Genomic DNA, 12,386 nt, shown 5'->3' with positions numbered 1-12,386 from the left:
ATCTCCTCTTCTCTTCTCTCCCTTTGTCTTTTTTATTTTATTTTATTATTCTCCTCTTCTGCTCGTCCTCCAGATCCCCTCCACAGTGCGCTCCATCCATCAGGATAAGATCTTGGCTTTGAGGCAGCAGACTCAGTTCCTGTGGGAGGCCTACTTCTCATCAGTGGAGAAGATTGTACTTACCACCCTAGAAGTGAGTGATGTCTGCACAGGCTGACTTTTGTGCTATTATTACAGTTTGCAACAATCCCATGCAAAACACTCGATTGTAAAAAGCCACTTCAGCAACGTTTATATCACTGGGGATCGCAGACTATCAAACGAGCATGACTGTAACCAGCCTGAACGTCTGTGTATGAAAGATTGATCAATAAAAACAAGTTTTGTGTGGATCCCACAAGCAATACGACATGCTGAGCCCTCACACCAGAGCCATGCCTACATTCAGTACCATATAGTTCACTATTTTAGGAGTCTGCTTGTTTGTATCGGAATTCTCAGTGGACTATCGTATTCTCTGGATTTTTTTTCCCCACACTATTTTTCCTATAAGTGCACCAGTACAACAGATTTGCACTACTTCCATGCAAAATAACCATTTCTTTCATGTCCGTTAGTTACTTAAGACCTCAGGAGCCGCTAACCTTGTTTATAACCTTGTAACCTAAGATAAGATAATACTTTATTAATCCCCATATGGAGAAATTAGTAAATAAATGTTAGTTAAAAAGTATTAATGATATAAACCTGACAGCCAATGGCCAATCATGTATTTATTACATGAACTCACATTAGCCCTTTCTGTAATTTCAGTTTTCTCTCGGTATTTTCTTCTTCCGCACTGTGCGTTCACGGCCATCTTGTAAGATTTATTACTTGTCACACTTTTTTGGCTAAATTCTACAAGAGACTGTGTGCTAGTGTGTTCTCCTTGTCAAATACAATACTTCATACAATCCATATGATCTAACGATAGACCTGCGATTAACGGAAATTACCCCACTCTGCTTGCGTTACTAATCCTAAGTAATGTGATCCAGACTCGTGCGGAAAACAGACTCGCATTAACATTCTTCAACGTGACCTTGACGTAATACGGATGCCCGGTACCACGTTTCGTTTACATTTCGCCGTTGCCGCTTTCGTATGTGTGGCGTTCCCATGAGTTTTGCGTAATCCTACGCCGTCGTCCTATTTGGTAGCTTTTATATGAGCATCATAGCAGTGCTCACACTCTTCAAAAATGTCTTGCATGACCAGAACTTTAACGCCGTGTTCGGTCGACTGCCGGGGAGCGTGTGACGCTATGCGTTCCAAAATTGCCGATCTCGGTCCTTCTACGATGTGCGGTTTTTGTCGTAGACGGCAAAATCGGGTCAAAACCATACGCGTCAAGCATGGCTTTGCTTTGATTTAGTATTTTGTGATGGCACTACTATACTAGTTAATCTTGTTCCAACTGTTTATGCATTTTTTTTTTTTTTTTTTAGTTCAATCCTTGGTTAAGTCTTACTGATGCCCTTGTATAGTGTACTTGAACAGTCTATATAGTCTAGATAGTAAATCGTGAACGGCGAGTGATTTAATTTCATCATGTAGTTTGATGGCACCCCCGCCTTGTGTGCACGGAGTTCGCATGTTTTACCCGTGCTTTGGGGGGTTTCTTCTGGGTACTCCAGTTTCCTCCGTTAGTCCAAAGACATGCGCTATATGCTGATTGGCATTTCCAAATTGTCCGTAGCGTGTGTATGGGTGTGTGAACCTGTGTGCAGTTGTGCCCTGCGATGGGTTGGCACCCCGTGTCCAGGGTGTCCCACGCGACCCTGTGTAGGATATGTAGTACAGAAAATAGATGGATGGATGTAGTTTGATGAAAAACCAGCATTGGGCTGCCCAAGTCTTTGGACTTTAGAGAAACACACACGCAAAATACGTTAGCTGAAATTAGCTCGAGACCTCAGAGAATTCATGCCATAACTAAAAGTAAATGATGTATAAATTGTTAGCCCTCTGCGATAAAAGGGAAACAAATGATGCTGTTAACTATCACATCGCGCTGCATGCCTTCTCTTTGGTAAGATCTCTTCCAGGTTAACTAGGAATATAATTGATTCCAAATTGCAAACTGATCTCTTAAGGCAGCCGGCCTGGCAATCACGCTACTCTCTTACAGTTATGCCTGATGATGCACAGGATATTATGATTAGCAAAACAATGCTACATATAATTGGTCTGCTAGACTCCAGGGATTGAGAGTTAATGGCGTCCTATAAAGCGTTCTACTTGGGCCACATTTATTTTCCTTTTCACAATTCTAATAAAGAAAAAAAACAGATCGGTCGCATGGAAAAAGTAAGTACACCCCTACGTTTATCACACCTTCACATACATAATATTAGAATCAGGTGTTGAAGATTGGTTGCCAGTGATTAGAACCTGTTTAGGGAGTGCAGGTGGAACCGGTCTTATTTATAACGCTCTCATATCTAGTGTCTGGTGTTCCCTTTGTTATTGAGGTGTGTGGTGTCATCATGCCAAGATCGAAAGAGTTCTATAAGGCCTTCAGAAAAAAGGTTGTGGACGCCTATGAGTCTGGCCAGAGATTTAAAAAACGATCTCCAAATTATTTGAAATACATCATTCCACTGTAACGAAAATCATCTACAATTGGCGCAGATTTCAAACAGCTGCCAATTAGTCCAGGACTGACCGTCTCAGCAAATTCAGCCCAAGAGCAGACCGTCTGATGCAAAAAGAAGTCTCTAAGAATCCCAAGATTTCATCAAAGGATCTGCTAGTAAGTCTTGCAACTGTTGGTGTCAAAGTACATGCTTCTACAATCAGAAAGAGATTTGACCTGCATGGAAGGCGTGTCAGCAAAAATCCTTTGCTCTGGACAGAAAAAAAAATTGTTGCTTGGCCACAGTAACAGCAGACATGTTTGGCGCAGACCAAAGACAGTTTTTCGGGAGAAGCGCCTCATACCAACTGTGAAGCACGCTGGTAGAAATTAACATTTGGGGTTGCTTTGCTGCCTCAGGGACCGGACAGCTTGCATGCCAAGGGTGTACTTACTTTTTCCACAGATGAGTATCACATCTATTGCTACTTCTGTTGAATAAACGATTGAAAAAGATCATTTCCCTATATCAACTCTATTAATAGGCACTGTCTCAAAGAGGATCCAACGTTTGCTTGTCAAAATATGTCCAAAAAAGCCAACCATTTCCATGGGGTGTACTTATTTTTTCACATGATTGTATTAGAATATTGACATTCCCATCTTGCTGGGCCACCGTTTAATCCTAAATGAAGCACAGGACATGCTTTTCCATATGTACGGGTGTGATTATGCAAGGAATCTTATTTTCATCTTAAACAGTAGGAATGATTAAGCATGGAATATGACGCACTGAACATTTGATCATCGCGGTAATAACTTGATAAGCACTTAACAGAACTGCAGAAGGTCTTGTTAGACATGTCAGTGTGGGTTTTTTTTTTTTTTTTCTTCGTTTGCACAGCAAAGAAGACACGCAGACCGAGATACCAATTTAATAAGCGATTTTCCTGCCGTTTGAGATAGGACCGGTTTGGTTTACACTGTCCTAATAGTATTAAAGGCCTTTCTTTTTCCCGCTCCGAGAAGTCAGATAAGAAACACTTACTTTCATGTTTCAGACTCTTACGTAATTGCATTTCCATCTGCGGTTGCTCAGTTACACTCTGTGTTTAATCAATGTTTTATCGTCCCACACACACGATTACAATCGGAACAGTATAACTAATCATAACAGTTCCAGACTACGCAAGGGCAGGGCTGTTGTGAACGTCACACCGCTGGCACGGTAATAACTGCAGGTATCCGAGCACTTGTTTTTATTTATCATGCTCCAGTCAGAATATTGTAACCGTTCTGTTGGGAAATTGAATCGTCAATCACATTCCTTCAGGTCCAGACAGACCTGTAGGCATCGGCGTTCGAGCCAGGAAAGAGAAACAGCCTTTCAGTCCTTCCTGTGATTCCACATTTAAGATGACAAGTGCTCTTATTGCGAGGGCAAAAGGAGGGAGAGTTAATCTTTTCAGTTGAGTCAAATGGTTATTGACTGCCCTTGGGGAGAAGGGGGTGGAGAAAGCAAGGAGGGGAAACACTGAAATGAGCTTTTGCCCGTCTTTGCTACCTCAGAAGAAATTTTATGCCCCCTTTTTTTTTTTTTTTTTTTTTTTGTCAGTTGTGTTACAAAGTGCTTCGGGCGTAGCATTCAGAATTGGCTACAAGTGCACTACTGCCGAGTCGTCTAGCCGACTATCGGCTGCAATTCCAGGGTTGCCAGCAATTATGTTGTCACCCTGCCAGGCCGTCACCTCACCGAAGGGCATGATATGAACTGCACAAAAAAAACAAAAAACAACTATTGCTTCAATCTGTGTCTCTTTTGAAAGGGGCTATTGGCTCTTCAAGGCCACAGAAGCTATCTCAGAGTTGGGAGCACCTTCGAGGTTTTTTTTTTTTTTTGTCTCAAGGGCTGTGCTGCACTCGTCGTTTCAATAAAAAAAAAAACGATCGAACAAACACTCAATCGTTTACATAGTTATACACTTTATGTCCATTCTGTATATCCAATCTCGTTGTAGTGACAGTAACTGACCGGCAGTGTAAATGCTTGATGTGTGTGTGTGTGTGTGTGTGTGCATATGCAGATCATTCAGGACCGGGTTCTACAGAACACAGCACGCAGTAGTGTCATGTGGAACACTCATCCAGGAGGTCTCTTCACCCTGCCCCAGTACTCTTCCTATCTAGGCGACCTCCCCTTCTACTACGCCGGCCTCGGTAAGTCTGAACGTGCATTTTAGATCATACGGTAAATGGATGACTCCGAATAGATTTTGATTGAATTGGTTACTATTTTAAAGCGGACGTTCCCTCAGTTCTTCGGGGGGTGGTGGTGGGGGGGGCTGAATTGAAGAGTATTCCATATGAGCACAGTTTGTGATTAGGAAGTAGAGCATGACGTGACACGATCTCAAGGAACCTTATCCACACAGTATACAAGCCAAGATAGCTAAAATGTTTGTAATGGTTCTTCTGGTAGACTTTGGCAGGCTTGGTAATCGTTGTACAAATCTCTGAGAATATGCGAATGTAAATCAAGACTCAGACACTGAAATCCCATTACAAATTTATGAATAAATTCTAGACCCAGACCAGTTTTCTAGGAGGGTAAAGGTCTAGGACATTTAAATGTTACCTCCTGGGCACTAAAACCATCACTGTAATAACATTTTAATGCATTAAAATGAATTAATTTTGAAAAACCCTTTAATTCACGTTATATACTTTCTCGTGTGCTGATGTCGTATCATGTCGCTTCATGAAACCTATGCTGTGTTTAGAGTGTTATTTGTCAAGTGGCCTCTAACACGTACTAGGAGCCTTGTTATTTTTAGACTTTGTGTGTTCCAAGACTCTTAATTGGCAGTACGGATGAAGCGCTGGCATTGTTCCATTTCCAGATTTCCAGACAGAACAGTAGCTAAGTGATGGCCTGTTGTAGCCTCTGATGGATCATTAAATTGCCCAGTGTAATTGGATGATCGAATCCGTATGCACACGCCGGAGTCATGCATCACTGCTGCTGTTAATGCAGCCATGAAGCCGCCCACGCGTGCCTTTATCTCAATCTGCGATATTTGTCAGCGTGATCGATAAAGAGCTGTGGATAGATCAAAGTAAATGTCCTTCAACACACACGACATATTTCTCTCCGCACAGTACATGAAAATAGCTCTATAATAGACTGTATTACAAATATCTAATATTAGAAAGAGACGTTAAAGATGCATACAGCGGAAATCAAGCTGTACTTTGGGGAAATGTAGTAACCCATTTTCCTGTCTCTGTCTATTTTTTTTTTTCCTTCCTCAGGGATCAAAACGTACCCCAAGTTCACTGCAGTCATCCACGCAGTCACCCCGCTGGTGTCTCAGTCTCAGCCCGTTCTCAAGCTCCTGATGGCGGTGGCCAAGTCCCAGTACTGTGCTCAGGTACAAGCAAGCAGCTCACATTGCAGAAGGAAGTGGTTTAGAACACACTGTGTAGAGAAAGGATGTAGTTTGAATTGTGTGAAAAATATTTCGCAACATGATTTGGGTTTTAGGGCTCAGACTCGCGACATATCATGATCGTGTGATCCACAAGCTGCTGTTGCTCGTGAGTTGATTCGTAACATGGTTTCCACTTGAGAATAATAACCTTCGGCGAAAGTGGTTAAAAAGAGGAGTGTTTATTCACGTAGACGGTTGTTCTGACCGCCCCCGACTGCATAAACCCGGTTTGATCCTCTACGAATAAATAAGGACTCAGTCCTCTCGATTGCCCCTTGTGTTTCCATGGTATCCATCAGGACTGTGAAGCTGACTGCCCTGGGAATGAAAAATGTATTGATTCCTTTCTAAGAGAGTAAGACAGTCAGAGGGGGGGAGAAAAGATGGAAGGAGATATTTTTTTAAAAAATAAATAAAAAAGGGGATGATGGGGGGCGGTTGGTGGGGGTGGTCGGAGGAACAAAAACCCAGAGAGCGGGGACAGATTAATTAAATACGAAACGTCTTCACTGACCGCATGAAGTGTGAAGTGTGATGTACGCACACACATGGCCGCCTCTCGCCTCTCGCCCAGCTGAAGGGCTCAGCTTTTATTTCTCTCTCAATGGAACGCGCTCTCGTCGAGTGAAGTGGAGGGACGGGAGGAGTAATCATGCGAACGCCCTCTGCTTCCCTTAATCAGGCCGAGGCTTTCCTTCGCTCTGGGAAGCGGAACTGCAGGAAGGAGAGATATAAATAAACGAGGGTTAGAGAAGGCTGTTTCTCGGTCGGTTCTGGCAAGCGAGCTCGCACTAGTGTCCCGCTGCGAGCTGCCGTTCCTGTTTGTGTGAGGGCGAGCACGTGGATGTGTGTGTGAGCGAGAAAGAGCGAAACAGTCACACGCATACTTCCACCCCCAGAACAAGGGGAAGCTGATAGAGATACCATCTGCCTTTCAGCTTCTCCAATTAGCGTCAGAGGAAGGAGCAGCTAATCAGTGTTAAAAATACACCTCGGTAACTGCCTGTGCGCTTCCTCGCATCCTTCTTAATCACACAACCTGTGCTTCTTTTTTTTTTTTTTAAAACCACTGTTTACAGTCTGAATTTGGTAAAATGCTGTAATCAAAGCGCTTTTTAAACCGAACAGTCTATTTTCATTTTCATGCTTCCCTGTGAGTAAGATGAGTTCAAGGCTTACAGCAAGAACTTTGCTGTGTTTGGGGCTTCAGGGGTTTTTGTTTTTTTTTTTAGCTGGAGGTTGTTTGTTGTTGCAGAGTAGATCAGATGCTGCGCAGTAGGTAAAAGCCTTCAACATTGAACATTCCTGACATTTGAAAGGGGGGAAAGGCACTTGCCAGAGCTCACTGTATTTAGACACTTCAAGGTGACGAAACGTAAATTAGTTAGGGCGCTGTGATTGTGTGCTTTGCAGGAATGTAGTAGTTTACCCCAGGATTAATTTTTTATCAGTGGATAGCACATTTGCCTCACACTTCCAGGGTTGGGGGTTCACATCTCGCCTCTGCCCTGTGTGTACGTGGCGTTTGCATATTCTCCCCGTGCTTCGAAGGTTTCCTCCTCCAGGTATTCCGGTTAACTCCCCCAGTCCAAAGACATGCGTTATAGGCTGATTGGCATTTCCAAATTGCCCGTAGTGTATAAATAGGTATGTGCGATTGTGCCTGTCCAGGGTAGCCCCTGTCAATCACGTTGCCCATGCCCTCTTATATTGCACTCCGAACATTCAGGACTCGTAACATAGTCATGTGTTTTGGATGCGTTGCTTTGAAATTACAGCAGGCTGTTTTTGTTTTAACATTCAGCTTCCAGCAAAATCTCGGCCTGTGCATTTCAAATCCCTAAAGCTTTAAACTAAAGTGGGAGGAGTTACCGAGCATCTGCATAGAAGGATCAAAAGCACTATTAAAGACGACTATCAAAAGCAAAATTAAAGACATAAATAACAACTGAATTTATTTTTCATAGCCATGATGGGTTTTTCCCCCCTGTGTATTTCTTCCTTCATTCTTTGTCACCTCTCTTCCCCTCCCTCCTTACCCCCCCCCCTCAGATTATTGTATTGTGGAATTGCGACAAGCCCTTACCTGCCAAGCACCGCTGGCCTGCCACCTCCGTGCCCGTCATAGTCATCGAAGGAGAGAACAAGGTAGGTCTTCTGGAAATATTTCATCACACACTCACACACACAAGCACACTCGGTGCGGTTCTCCAAGCTGTCAGTTTAAGCCACTGGGCTCAGAGTGAGCTTTCCTCAATTGCTGTAATTAGTATATAAATGTTGACGAATAAAAATGTTATTCTAATATAAATTAGAGCAGGTAAATATTGTGCTAAGTGTATACAAGAGCACTTGTTAAAAAGCGAGTGATGCAGAAAAGGACTGCTGCCTGACTGTGTTTCTGCAGGGAGCGTCAGCTGTTCACTGCAAAAGCTCAGGATATCACACACACACACACACACACACACACGTTCGTTCAACAAGCCAGGAAGAGGGATAAGCTTTCCATTTATTTATGGACAGGACAGGAGAGTGCCGGTCAGCCTGTGGTTTGTTGTGCATATGGCTCTCATGTTTACTGAGGGGTGTGTGTGTGTGTGTGTGTGTGTGTGTGTGTGTGTGTGTGTGTGTGTGTGTGTGTGTGTGTTAATTCCCAGCCAGACCAGGCAAAGAGTGCAGACGCACGACTGACTGAGCTGTGTGTGTGTGTGTGTGTGTGTGTGTGTGTGTGTGTGTGTGTGAGAGACACATTTCTGCCTGAAGCAACGCAGCACATGATCACACACATTCTTTTGTTTTTTGGTTTTGTCAGTATGTCACTATTTGTTTATAGGGCGCTTTAATCTATTTATTGCATTTTAAGCAGTCACCATATTCCAGGATGTTTATGTCTGTAATACACTGGAAACAATATAAACATGGAACTGATCTTTTCAAGGGTGTCAAATGAGAGAGACAATATTTCTGATATATCTGCATGAATATTTTTTTTCCATTTGTTATTTTGTTTTTGTTTTTTATTTGTTGGCTGTAAAAAAGTATATTATTCATATAACTCCTAATACCTTTTTGCATGGATGGGTGGGGTGGATGGATGGATGGATTATTAGGGGGCCTGTTAGATTAGATGGGTGAATGGATTTATTGGGTGGGTGGGTGGATGGATGGATTGGATGGATGGATTGGGTGGATGGATGGATGGATGGGGTGGATGAATGGCTGGGGTGAATGGATGGGTGGATGGATGGATTATTAGGGGGCCTGTTAGATTAGATGGGTGAATGGATGGATGGGGTGGATGGATGGATGGATGGATGGATGGGGTGGATGAATGGCTGGGGTGAATGGATGGGTGGATGGATGGATGGATGGATGGGGTGGATGAATGGATGAATGGATGAATGGATGGATGGATGGATGGATGGATGGATGGGTGGGTGGACGGGGCGGATGGATGGATGGATGGATGGATGGGGCGAGTGGATGGATGGATGGGGCGAATGGATTGGTGGATGGATGGATGGGGTGGATGGATGGATGGGGTGAATGGATGGGTGGGTGGGTGGATGGACGGGGTGGATGGATGGGGCGGTTGGATGGATGGATGGGGCGGGTGGATGGATGGATGGGGTGAGTGTGTGGGTGGATGGATGGATGGATGGGATGGGTGGGTGGGTGGATGGATGGATGGGGTGGATGGATGGGTGGGTGGGTGGATGGACGGGGTGGATGGATGGATGGGGTGAATGAATGGATGGGGTGAATGGATGGATGGGGTGAATGGATGGATGGGATGGATGGATGGGGCGAGTGGATGGATGGATGGGGTGAATGGGTGGGTGGATGGATGGATGGATGGATGGATGGGTTGGGTGGATGGATGGGGCGAATGGATGGGTGGATGGATGGATGGGGCGAGTGGATGGATGGATGGATGCATGGGGCAGATGGGTGGATGGATGGATGGGTGGGTGGATGGGTGGATATGTGGGGTGGATGGATGGGTGGATGGATGGGTGGATGGATGGGGCGAGTGAATGGATGGGTGGATGGATGGGGCAGATGGATGGATGGATGGGGCAGATGGATGGATGGGGCGAATGGATGGGTGGATGGATGGATGGGGTGGGTGGATGGATGGATGGGTGGGTGGATGGATGGATGGGTGGGTGGATGGATGGGGCGAATGGATGCGTGGATGGGGTGAGTGGATGGATGGCTGGATGGATGGATGGATGGATGGATGGGTGGGTGGGTGGATGGATGGATGATGGGGTGAATGGGTGGGTGGGTGGATGGATGGATGATGGGGTGAATGGATGGGTGGGTGGGGTGAATGGATGGGGTGAATGAATGTAATGGATGGATGGGTGAGTGGATGGATGGGTGGATGGATGGATGGATGGATGGATGGGTGGGGTGGATGGATGGGTGGGTGGATGGATGGGGTGAATGGATGGGTGGGTGGATGGATGGGGTGAATGGATGGGTGGGTGGGTGGATGGATGGGGTGAATGGATGGATGGGGTGAATGGATGGGGCGAGTGGATGGATGGATGGGGCGAGTGGGTGGGTGGGTGGATGGATGGATGGATGGGGTGGGTGGATGGATGGGGCGAATGGATGGATGGGGTGAATGGATGGGATGGATGGATGGGGCAAGTGGATGGATGGATGGGGTGAATGGGTGGGTGGATGGATGGATGGATGGGGTGGGTGGATGGATGGGGCGAATGGATGGGTGGATGGATGGGGTGAATGGATGGGTGGGTGGGTGGGTGAATGGATGGATGGGGTGAGTGGATGGATGGATGGATGGGGTGTATGGATAGATGGATGGGGTGAGTGGATGGATGGATGGGGTGAGTGGATGGATGGATTGGATGGGGTGGATGGATGGATTGGATGGGGTGGATGGGTGGGTGGATGGATGGATGGATGGGGTGGGTGGATGGATGGGGCGAATGGATGGGTGGGTGCATGGATGGGTGGATGGATGGGGTGAATGGATGGGGTGAATGGATGGGTGGGTGGATGGATGGGTGGGTGGGGTGAATGGATGGGTGGATGGATGGGATGGATGGATGGGGTGAGTGGATGGATGGATGGATGGGGTGTATGGATAGATGGATGGGGTGAGTGGATGGATGGATGGGGTGAGTGGATGGATGGATTGGATGGGGTGGATGGATGGATTGGATGGGGTGGATGGGTGGGTGGATGGATGGATGGATGGGGTGAGTGGATGGATGGATGGATGGGGTGAGTGGGTGGATGGGGTGGGTGGGTGGATGGAAGGATGGGGTGAGTGGATGGAAGGATGGGTGGGTGGATGGATGGATGCATGGATGGATGGATGCATGGATGGATGCATGGATGGATGGGGTGAGTGGATGGATGCATGGATGGATGGATGCATGGATGGATGCATGGATGGATGGGGTGAGTGGATGGATGGGTGGATGGGGTGTGTGCATGGATGTATTGTGTCAATGGGATGGATGGATGGATGGGTGGATGGGGTGAGTGGGTGGGTGGATGGATGGGTGGATAGGGTGAGTGGGTGGGTGGATAGGGTGAGTGGGTGGGTGGATGGATGGATGGGGTGAGTGGGTGGATGGATGGATGGGTGGATGGGGTGAGTGGGTGGATGGGCTGTATGGATGGGGTGTATGGATGGATGGATGGATGGATGGGGTGGGTGAATGGATGGGTGGATGTTGTGTGTGGATGGATGGATTGGTTGGATGGGGTGGATGGACGGATGGATGGGGTGGATGGATGGATGGATGGGGTGAGTGGATGGATGGATGGGTGGATGGGGTGTATGGATGGATGGATGGATGGGTGGATGGGGTGTATGGATGGATGGATGGGGTGGATGGATGGATGGATGGATGGATGGATGGATGGGGTGAGTGGATGGATGGATGGGGTGAGTGGATGGATGGATGGGTGGATGGGGTGTATGGATGGATGGATGGGGTGGATGGATGGATGGATGGGGTGAGTGGATGGATGGATGGGGTGGATGGATGGATGGATGGATGGGTGGATGGGGTGTATGGATGGATGGATGGGGTGGATGGATGGATGGATGGATGGATGGATGGATGGGGTGAGTGGATGGATGGATGGGGTGAGTGGATGGATGGATGGGGTGAGTGGATGGATGGATGGATGGATGGATGGATGGATGGGGTGAGTGGATGGATAGATGGGGTGAGTGGATGGATGGATGGATGGATGGATGGGGTGAGTGGATGGATGGATGG

The 12,386-nt window shown here is 46.5% G+C and overlaps 1 protein-coding gene across 1 annotated transcript in view; it reads left to right on the top strand.

Moving 5' to 3' along the window:
- ext1b (exostosin glycosyltransferase 1b) overlaps nt 1-12,386 on the top strand; it is a 95,046-nt gene that overhangs the window by 67,499 nt on the left and 15,161 nt on the right. The window contains exons 4-7 of the mRNA XM_017454580.3: nt 74-193; nt 4,705-4,837; nt 5,933-6,051; nt 8,164-8,259. Coding sequence (XP_017310069.1) covers nt 74-193; nt 4,705-4,837; nt 5,933-6,051; nt 8,164-8,259 — 468 coding nt within the window. The remainder of the gene's footprint in view (nt 1-73; nt 194-4,704; nt 4,838-5,932; nt 6,052-8,163; nt 8,260-12,386) is intronic.

The sequence above is a fragment of the Ictalurus punctatus genome, chromosome 24 (genome assembly GCF_001660625.3).
Source record: "Ictalurus punctatus breed USDA103 chromosome 24, Coco_2.0, whole genome shotgun sequence".
Classification (NCBI taxonomy): Eukaryota; Metazoa; Chordata; class Actinopteri; order Siluriformes; family Ictaluridae; genus Ictalurus; species Ictalurus punctatus.
The sequence above is the reverse complement of the archived record's forward strand: the minus strand, read 5'-3'. Positions and strand labels throughout refer to the sequence as shown.